The sequence below is a fragment of the Artemia sp. Qi Xiang Cuo genome, chromosome 19 (assembly GCF_049724085.1).
Source record: "Artemia sp. Qi Xiang Cuo chromosome 19, ASM4972408v1, whole genome shotgun sequence".
Classification (NCBI taxonomy): Eukaryota; Metazoa; Arthropoda; class Branchiopoda; order Anostraca; family Artemiidae; genus Artemia; species Artemia sp. Qi Xiang Cuo.
In genome coordinates this window covers 52,116,944-52,127,855 of record NC_142812.1, presented here as the reverse complement: position 1 = coordinate 52,127,855, position 10,912 = coordinate 52,116,944, and the positions used below count along the sequence as shown (strand labels likewise).

The window sequence follows — 10,912 nt, the reverse complement described above, 5'->3', positions numbered from 1 at the left end:
ATATTGCCAATCATCTTGTATATAATTTCCGAAGTGATTTGAGTAGAAATGAGGAAGGAATCTTTGAATCTCTTTTTATTGAGATTAAGTCTGGTTGTAAGGATTTAGTTGTCAGTTTAGTTCACAGATCCCCTTGTGGATCTATTCCTTCATTTATGAAAATTCTGGAAGAGGTTTTGGACTTAGTCCAAAAGCATCCTTGCGAGCTAATCCTTATGGGGGATTTCAACCTTAACCTGCTGGATCAAAATTCTGCTTCGGCTGCAGATTTTTTGTCAATGATGCTTTCTGCGGAAACTCTACCTTCAGTTTGTATACCAACCCGAGCTACTGAGATGCATGCATCACTTATTGATAATATTTTTTCGTCACTAGATGTCTTAGATAATTCGGTGATGGTTAGTGATATTTCTGATCATTTCCCTGCTATTTCACGATATAGGACTGCTAATCGATCGCAGCGTAAAGCTTTGCCATTTAATCTCCCATTTGTCCGTTTTGGTGTCAGTGAGATCAGCCTACTTAAATCTCGTTTGACTGATCAGCCTTGGGATAGTTTGGATTCTGAATCTGATTTTAACCGCTCTTTTGATTTCTTTTATGATTCAGTAAAAGATGGTATCCTAGAAGTTTGCCACCGGAATGCAAAGCCTCATACCTCGAAAAGGAGAGTAATGCTGAATCCGTGGATGACTCCAGGTCTCCATAAAAGCTGGAAAAGGAAAAATTATCTGTGGAAACTATACAAGGCTTCGTCATCTGCTTCTCATCATCAGCGGTTCAAGACTTATAGGAATATATTTAATTCTCTGTGTCGGAAGGCCAAGTCTCAGTATTATCACAGGAAATTTTCTGAATGTGGAAAGGATGTTGGGAAGACATGGAAAATTATTAATTCTGTACTTAAACCTACTCCCCTCCGCCTTCAGTTCCAACAACGCTGATAGTTGACGGTAAAATTGTCCAAGGAGAAGAAAATGTTCAGCTAGAGCTTACGTCTTATTTTGGTAATATAGGAAAAATGACTGCTTCATCTGTGAGCTCTAGAACTCCTCGTTACGATTTCAGAGCCTATCTTGGACCCCCATGTTTAAAGTCAATGGTCTTGAACCCTGTTTCTGAGTTCGAGGTAGCTCGGATCGTAAATGCACTTAAAGGTTCATCGTCTTCAGGGCCAGACAGACTTCCTACAAGGGTTGTCCGTGCTGTTCTTCCTGCTATTCTGTCACCATTGAATAAGCTTGTCAATCTGTCTTTCGTGAATGGAATTTTCCCTGAATCACTCAAGCGAGCTAAGGTTATAGTGCTGTATAAAGGTGGGTTCCGGAGTGATCCTGCTAATTATAGGCCAATTTCTCTTCTATCTGTTTTCAGCAAAATTTTTGAGAAGGCTATGCTATCCAGGCTTCTTAGTTTTCTGGATGTCAAAAAATTTTTCCATGATTTCCAGTTTGGATTCCGAGCGAATCACTCTACAGAGCATGTTTGTGCATATCTCTTGAATTTCATTCATTCGGCAATAGATTTTGGTCTTATCCCGGCAGCTTTATTTTTGGATGTTCGTAAAGCTTTTGATTCTTTGACTCATAAGATTCTTCTTTGGAAATTATCGCATATTGGTATAATATCAAATGTTTTCTCTTGGTTTGAATCATATCTTTCTGGTAGACTTATTTCAATTGATCAGCTTTTCCAGAGACCTTCTGAAGTAGAATATGGTGTCCCCCAGGGATCTGTTCTTGGCCCCGTTTTATTTCTGATTTATGTCAATGATCTTATTTCAGCAGTCAAGAACACCAGTCCTCTAGTATGCTGCAATCTTTGTCATCCGGATGTTCCTTTGTTTCCCAATGCTACTTCTAATGAAGATTGCCTCGTTGCTTTTGCTGACGATAGCACTTTTGGGACTTTAGGGAGGACGGAATGTGATGTCAGATCTAATCTGGTGGCAATATTTGAGAGAGTAGTTACATGGTTTGAGGCGAATTGCTTGGCCTTGAATGTTGCCAAGTCACATTTTCTTGTTTTTTCTCGAATTGGTGTAGCTTTCCCTCAACTGACACAGCTTCAGGTGTAACACGGCTCCTTGTGTAGACCAAAGAATTAGTTGGTCTGGTATCTTGGTATCCTGCTTGATGAAAACCATTCGTTTAGATACAATATAGTCATGATTAGGGTTAAGGTTTCACGGAGTTTGGGTGTCATTCGAAAACTCAAACACACCTTTCCTGGATCTATTCTGAAACTTTTTCTGTTCTGCCTTGTCCAGTCATATGTCTCCTATTGCCCCATAGTATGGATGTCTACTTTCCTTCTACACTGCGGTCGCTTTCTGTCATGTATTACAAAAAAAGGCGTCTGGTTATTGACACCAACTGTTCTTCACCAATAACACGTATAAATATAAATTCTATATAAAATCTTTCTTGTGCTTATTTTGTTTTTAATAAGCTTCATGGCAATCTTCCAAAATCTCTTCAAACAACTCCTCAGTTTATTTCTGATTCAGCTCCATATAACCTTCGTTCGTCACATAATGTCTGCATTCATCCTACTCCCACTGTGCGGTCAGATTTCAATCCCCTCATCGCTTGTCATCAGGTTTGGAACTCCCTGCCTTCTTCAGTACAGAAATGCCACTCGTTTGGCACTTTCAAGAGGATTCTTAAGGACCATTTAGTTACGAATAAAATTTTATAATTTTTTTTTTTTTTTTTTTTATTTTGTTTTTTTTTTTTTTTTTTTTTGGAGTTGATGTCCCCTGAATGTTTAGTTTTGTTTTATGGTGGTCTTCTCTGCGCTATTACTCCCTGACCTCAGGTATGACTATCAATATTTATTGCTGAAACTTGTATAGTTCACTAAGGAGTAGCATTCATGAAGACGGGTTAAATTTTATTGCTTTCGCACCATTTTATTACAGTCCAATAATTATAAGCCTTATGACTGAAATAACCCATAAACGTCAATTTTGCTACCTAGCCTCAGAAATAAGCAGAGCTGTTAGAATTGGAATTTAAATAGTTTTAAATACAAGCTAAAAGGGCTGTACATGGCTTAAGTTTTGATTTTTTAATATTTTGGATAAGAGTTATGAATAATATCGTAACAGCTATTATGATGTTAGTTTTACCTGACAATACAAATAATTCTGTTTCGATGATAGGGATTCGCTTATAGTAATAATAATTTTTTTTTTTTTTTTTTTTTTTTTTTTTTTTTTTTTTTTTTTTTTTTGTGAGTCTATTTAATATAATTAATAAATTTGGTTTATTTATTCTAATTTTTTCTATAGTTTCCAGTTTATCTATATTTTCTTTTCTTCTCCTTCATATGTGAGTAAGTGATCATTTTAAATTTTCTTTTGTTTTTTATCTCTGAGTATGTAATTCATATGTCGTCCCTCTTTGTACAGGCCAATGAGCCTTTGAGGGATTAATAACATGTAATATTATATGTGTATTTAATGAAGAATAAAACTTATCTTATCTTATCTTATCTTAACATGAGTATAAAACAAAATAAATAAATCTTAATGTAAAACGTCGGTAGAAACATCAAAACGTCCTATCAGTACCATCTATTGTCTATCACGGGTGCATAAATTCACCATTGCTCTACGGGCCACATATAGAATTGTATATCCTAGCATTAGATTTATGGCCTCTATAGAACCACTTTTTGGACTAGAAAATTAAAGCATAATTAGTTGTTATTATTGAGTTTCCTATTATACTTGCAAGTAAACATATTTAGTAGAATTATAATGATAATAAACGCACATTGTAAAGACACGTTGTAAATATGTGTAACACTAGGAAAAGAAACATATTAATATAAATTAAATATGACAAAGATCAAGAAATATTTATTTTAATTTTGTGGTGTTCGCTTCTCCACTGTTTCAGTTAGGTTTCTCAAATTGATTTCAATTTAATTATTTACACACCGTAATTGATGTTGCAGGGTAATGTCTCTAATATGTCAGCTTGTTTTGAGTTTGGTCCATTTCGTTTGAAAAAAAAAAACCATTTGCAGGTGTAAGTTAAACCCAAAGCTCTAATAAGTTTTTATGCCAGATTCTTAGGATTGTAAATTCTCTTTTGTGTCGTAAGTGTAAGAAAAATCTGTTTTTGATTTTGATGGTGAAATCCATTATTTTTTCAAAATTTTGATGCTTAAGTTTTGAAGATATGACTTCAAATATAATGTATTTTTTAATACACTTCCTTTAATACAATTCCTTTAAATAGCAGCCATTTCTGAAGCCAGGCTGACTGGCTCTGATTCAATATATATTGACAACTATGAAGTCTTTTTCTCAGGTAAGGAGAAGAGACGCGAAGTCGGAGTTGCCCTAGTTTTCAGTAAACAAGCAGAGAAATCGATGTTGGATAGGTGCATATGAATGAAAGAATTCTTAAGGCTCGTTTTGAAAGCTCCCAGTCTAAACTTACCGTCGTTGCAGCCTATGTCCTCACAAACGATTCTTGTGGGGACACAAAGGACAATTTCTATAGAAATTTGAACGACATACACAAAACAGTACCTGAGCACGATGCATTAGTTGTGTGTGGTGACTTTAATGCCAAAGTTGGTAGTGATAAAAGTTTTGCGCCTGATGTGCTAGGCCGCCATGGCCAGCGTGTTGCTAATAATAATACAGTACGTCTGGTTGATATGTGTGCCAGCCGTAGCCTGATAGTAGGTGGATCTTGGTTCCCCCATTGTGAAGTGTACAAATATACTTGGACTTCACCTGATGGTGTTAGAAGAAGCCAAATTGACCACATATTGCAGAAAAAGCGTCATAGACGATCCCTGGAGTATCTGCGAACTTACCGTGGCGCAGATGCATACTCTGACCACCAAGTGGTGATTGCCAGTTTCAAACTTAAGCTAAAGACTGTGAAGAAATGTAAAAACCCTGTCAAGTCCTTTGACGTGCGGAAGCTCAAGGAAAAGACTCTTCGACAAGCGTACTGTGTGAATCTTGCTAATATGTTTGCAATTCTTTCAGCTGAAGACACAATTGCAACAGTAAACAAGAGATGGGAGTCCAATGTACAATGTGTGTGGGGTGCCGTCGAAGAAAACATCGGGTATGCAAAAAAGGCAAGTGAGCAGTGGATCAGCGACAAATCGTTTAAACTTATGAATGACCGAAAAAAAGCCAAAACCATGTTGGAATCATGCGAGAGTGAGTCCATAGTTGATTACAAAGATTTTTTAAATCTAAATATAAGGAAGCCCACAAGGCCGTAAAGCGGTCTACCAGAGCTCACAAACGACTCTTTCTTGAGACAAAGGCGGCTGACACAGAAGCAGCTGCCAGTAAGGGTGACAATCGGACAGTCTATCGTATCACAAAGGAAATAGCTGGCAACTTCAGAAAGCCGGCACCTGCGATTGAAAGTAAGACTGGCTAACTTCCTATAAAAAAAAGAAGACATTGATAAGAGATGGAAGGAACACTTTAATGAAGTACTAAAATTTCCACCGCCTACAAACCCTGTATCCCCTCCGGCTGAGCTACCGCTCCTCCAACTTGACATAAGCGAAGAACCTTTAAGCCTGCTTGAAGTCATGACAGTACTGCATAAGCTTGAGAATGGCAAAGCGGAAGAAGTTGATGGCCTACAGCCTGAACTCTTGAGGTATGGAGCTGAAGTCATTGGCAAGCCTCTTCACAAGGTTATTTCAAGGTCAAGGTTATTTAAGTCACAAGGTATCCCCAGTGTTGTTTACTATTCTCATCGACTACGTACTTAGAAAATTTAATTTCATAGGTGGAATCCAGCTTAACCTAAACCACACATTCTGTGACGGCGATTTTGCTGATGATACAACCCTCCTATCTCATTTAAAAGAAGAGCTAAAAAATAATATTGCTGTACTCTCCAGTATGACCGGGTGAGTTGGTCTGTCAATCAGTACACAGAAAACAAAAGTCATGCGAAATAGCGTCAATACCCTACCTGCCCCACCGCTTAAAATCAGATCTGATGTGCTAGAGGATGTTGAAGAGTTCAAGTACCTCGGTAGAGTCATTAAATATGATGGTACCCTTGAGTGGGAAATTACCACACGGATTGCATGCGAAGGAAACGCCTTCGATAAACTAAGACATGTATGGAAAAATCCAGCATATTCCCTACAGCTCAAGCTCCGGCATTTCAGTAGTAATGTCTTCTCTGTACTAATGTATGGCTGTGAATCTTGGGCGTTGACTAAGCAGCTGGAAAAGCGAATCCATGGTTTTGAGAACATCTGTCTTCGGCGTATCCTTGATATCCAGTGGACTGACAAGCTAACTGATGCCTCTATACGCGAAAAGACAAAGCAGCCGCTCTTGATCGATAGAATTGTGACTAATCGATGGCAATATTGGGGTCACATGGTGCGGATGGGTGAGGGCCACCTACCGCACGATGTGTGGTGTTGGGTTCCTTCTTGCATCAGAAGACGTAGGCGACAGAAGACAACACTCGGAAAATGCCTTGAGAAGAATGCTGCACTTTTGAGATCGTCGCTCAAAGAACTTTGATCAAAAGCACAAGAGAGGTCGCCAAGGAGAGGCTCCGTTGTCACCTAATGTGCCAGCCGGCTTGGGAAGACCAAGTCTAAATAAGTAAGTTAATACGTTGGACATTGTATTTTGTTCAATTCAGATGAGTATAATAGAAAGGTTCAAGGTGAACCGCGAGTTGACAACCCCTGGTCTATACCCAATAAATATAGAATAGCACCTCCTATTCATGAGCAGGGCTAGGACAAAATAGTATTTGCGTTAACCCTTGACTAAAATTATTGCCCCCAAGAAAAATAATAGATACATCCATAGTCTTAGCCTAGTCTTATTCTATGATTCCCAACATGGGGTGCAAGCCCAACTGGTGGGGCATGGCATTATTTTTGTAGATCATGAGGAGGACGAGCACCCTTTGGCTCACTGCGTCATGCATTATATTAAACATGTGCCCTTAGAGTCTTTATTTTGAACAAATGAAAAAACAGTTTTAATGTGAATGCCGTCTCATTTACACGTATTTAAAGAGCAAAAAAGAAACGTGATAGTATTGCAACAACCTCATGCATTATACTAAACATTTTTTGTATAGTCAATATTTTTCATTAACTTGAAATATGCATTGATTCAATAAAAATATCAAGTTATGGCCTTTTAAGCTTCCTTCCGGTGAATACACGTACAATTTTGAATAGCAAAATTTAAATATTACGGAAGGGGTGGGGGTATCAGGATTTAAACAATGCCTAGCTGGGGCATGGCTTGAGATAGGGTAGGAACTACTGTTTTTAGTCCAGTAAAATCCGTACAAAACTTACCTAGAGTGTACTTCCTCTGAACTTGTAATAATCTTGAAACAAGAGCGCTATGACTCCGACCTTCCACATGCTTCAGATAGCGATCTAATTTAGCCCTTTCTCCATATAATTCAAGTTTCAGCTGACTATAGGTCATATCCTCAGGTTGAATTCCTACCTAGAATAAATTGTGTTAAAATAGCTGAAGACATAAATGTGTTTTAGGTAGTCTAAGACAGCAAAATTATAAATCACGTCTTCATAGGCGAAGTCCACCAACGATTGCGAAAATTCATGACTAAACTACACACACCATGTTGGGATTGGACGATTCCCGTTCTGTGTTGGTTACTCGTTTCCACGTGACTTGGCTCATTTCGCCTTAAAAACGCAAAGAAATTTGGATTTTTGTTAGGATCAAGTTTTATTTTTAGTTCTATCAAATTTCATCGTTTAGCATTTTACCTAACGAAAATTCACCGTTCTTGGAGCATAGCCATTGATTAAAAAATATACAGATCCGAAAATCAATTCCTAAAACAAATCTACCCTTTATAAACATTGGCTGAGAAGTTACACATCTAAGTACTGCCACCTCCAAAGAAGTCTTAAACATTAAAATCCCCAAGGGACTTTCATTCACTATTTTATACCAAATTAAATTTTTATGAATCCTGCCCAGTTTGTCACCTTTAGTGCAGATAGAAAGAAATAGACGCATCAATTAATACACCACTTGTCATATGCATATCTCCCTATTGCATTAACACTAATTTTGATCTACCCAAAAATTTGTGTTTTTAAGCAATAGGTGGTCTGGAAGATAGGTAAAGTGCAATCTGCTAACACAAAGGTTTAAATAGCTGGGATTTGAAGGTACAAAAATAAAATTTTCCTTGGTTGGAAAAACCTCCAAATTTTTCACAATGAGGCAAAATTATTAAAAAAAAATATTTTCCCAGAAAATTGTATCCAACAACCTCACTTATAAAAATATATTACATTTGATACTTGAATCCATTTGTTTTTTTATCCAATTTTCAGAATGTTGTGAAAAATTGAACTATCGATTTATCACCTTCTAGGGTGTAAATCAAAGGCAGATCCAGGATTTTTTTTAGGGGGAGGGGGGCAAAATAGGTCGATCCGATAGACTTGCGTTAGGACCAGTTTTAATTAACGCAAACTTGCGTTATCTAAGTAAATTACACTACTTTAGAAAACGTTAGGGAGCGCGCGCCCCCTTGCCCCTCCCCTGGATCTGCCACTGGTGTAAATTCCCACTGAACCTCCAATGTAGCTACCCTTCATGATTAAATCAAATAAGATTTTGATATATTAGACCCAGGGGCGTCCCGAGGCTCATTTATTAGGGGGGGGGGGTGATCTTCGAAAATTTTACCGGATCGCTACCGATTTATGCCGAATTTTCGGCAGATATAATGAATTTTTCTGAATTTCGCCCGTTTTTTGCAAAATTTTACCGAATGCCAAAAAATTTGGGGGGGGGGGTGGGGCGTGCCCCTCCCCACCCCTCACTCGGGACGTCCCTGATTAGAGCTATAAATACGCATTAAAAAAATATTTTGACGTCAAGACGTTAAATTAGAGATCTTAGATGGCTAATCATGGTTTTCTATGCTCTTTAAAAAGTCGGTAAAACAAACATAATTTTGAAATATACATAAAAATATGACAGTGTAGTCACTTCAAATCAACTTTAAATGAAAGTGTTGCACTATGATTTCTTTTGATATACACCGCCATTTGACCGGTAGTAAATTCCAGCATAATAGGAGTAGTATAGGTGTATGCAGACGAAGCAGCCAGTACTCCCGCAAAAACCTATCATTACAAGCGCACACATATCCCATCATTCCAAGCGCACACATTTGGTCTTATCGTATTTCCGGCACGATAAGGAATTCTTGGAAGTGCCTTTATTTTTCGGTGGAAAGGGTCTTTGGATACAAGTGACTAGGCGCAGAGTACCCATCACGTGATCATTGGTATAAAAGTTTAATGGTGAGTTACTTAATATCTCAGTTCCCCATAGACAATTGATTAGTTTACATTGTTTAAAGTTGAAAAAATATTCAAATATTTTAACAATGAGTGGCTTTACACTCTTGCAGCTTGAAGGAGTTGACTGTGATGGCATGAAGAAAAGAGAGTAGTATTGTATTAATACGTCCAATGGCAGCCTTATCTCGCAATTCCCAAGACATCCCTAAGCCACTAATACTAAGACACACATATCCCACCATTTCCAAGTCAGCCCTAAGCCACTATTCCTAAGACACACATATCCCACCATTCCCAAGACAGCCCTACCCCACCATTTCCAAGACAGCTCAAAGCCATTATTCCTAAGACACACACATCTCAACATTCCTATGACAGCCAGCAAGTGTTATAAGAGACACACTATCCAAATTATTGTATGCTGTTTAAGTACACACATCTGGTCTTATCCTAATTCCGCTTTGATAAGGAATTCTTGGAAAATGCATTTATTCTTCAGTGAAAATTACCTTTGGATACAAACAGCCAGGCGTACAGTACCCATCAGATGATCATTGATATAAAAGATTGATGGTGAGTTACTTAGTATCTCAGTTCCACATTGACACTTAATTAGTTTGCATTGTTTGAAGTTGGAAAAAAATCAAATATTTTTAAAATTGAGCGGTTTTACGCTATGGAAGCTTGAAGGAGTCGACAGTGAAGATGTGAAGACAATAGCCCCCAATATGGCAGTCGAAATTGGAAAGGATTGCCGACTAACATTTGAGTAGGATTAAATAAAAAAAAAGTTTTTTTAACTGAAAGTAAGGAACAACGTTAAAACTTAAAACGAACAGAAATTATTCCGTGTGTAAAAGGGGCTGTCCCCTCGTTAACACCTCGCTCTTTACGCAAAGTTTTTTATTATTTTAAAAAATTGCGTTGTGAGAAAGAGTCTAACTTTAGCGTAAAGAGCGAGGCGTTTAGGAGGGACAGCCTCTTTCATATACGTAATAATTTCTGTTCGTTTTAAATTTTAATGTTGCTCCTTATTTTCAGTTAAAAAAACTTGTTTTTTTATTTAATTTTTGAAAGTTTTTGAATTAACGCAGGTTTTGATTTTGACTCACTGCACATGAATAATTAAACAAATTTTGCATATTAATTTAACTTTTGTTTGGTTAAATAGCTTTCTCGAAAGTTGTTAAATATTATTTACGGATGTTTTTATTAGTAATAAATACACGTAACTTACGAATTAACTTACGTTACGAACTTCTATATTTATATATTTTTAACACATATATTAGGTGGTTCGCCCTCTAGTAAATACCTCACTCTTTACGCTAAAGTTCGAATTTTGTTCCAATTTTAAAAAAATTACCCCTTAATCACAAAGGTCGTTAATTAGAATAAATAGCTCTGATGAAATTACTAAAAAATCTTTGGCTTAAAGAGCGAGGTATTGACTAGGGGGTGAACCCAATCATATATGTAATAATTCCTGTTCGTTTTAAGTTTTGATGTTGCTCCTTACTTTCTGTTGAAAAAATTGTTTTTTATATTTAATTTCTGATTG

The 10,912-nt window shown here is 37.2% G+C and overlaps 1 protein-coding gene across 1 annotated transcript in view; it reads right to left on the bottom strand.

Moving 5' to 3' along the window:
- LOC148940977 (uncharacterized) overlaps positions 1-10,912 on the bottom strand; it is a 149,874-nt gene that overhangs the window by 69,732 nt on the left and 69,230 nt on the right. The window contains exon 2 of the mRNA XM_089105180.1: positions 7,348-7,504. Within this exon, the coding sequence (XP_088961306.1) occupies positions 7,348-7,504 (157 nt within the window). The remainder of the gene's footprint in view (positions 1-7,347; positions 7,505-10,912) is intronic.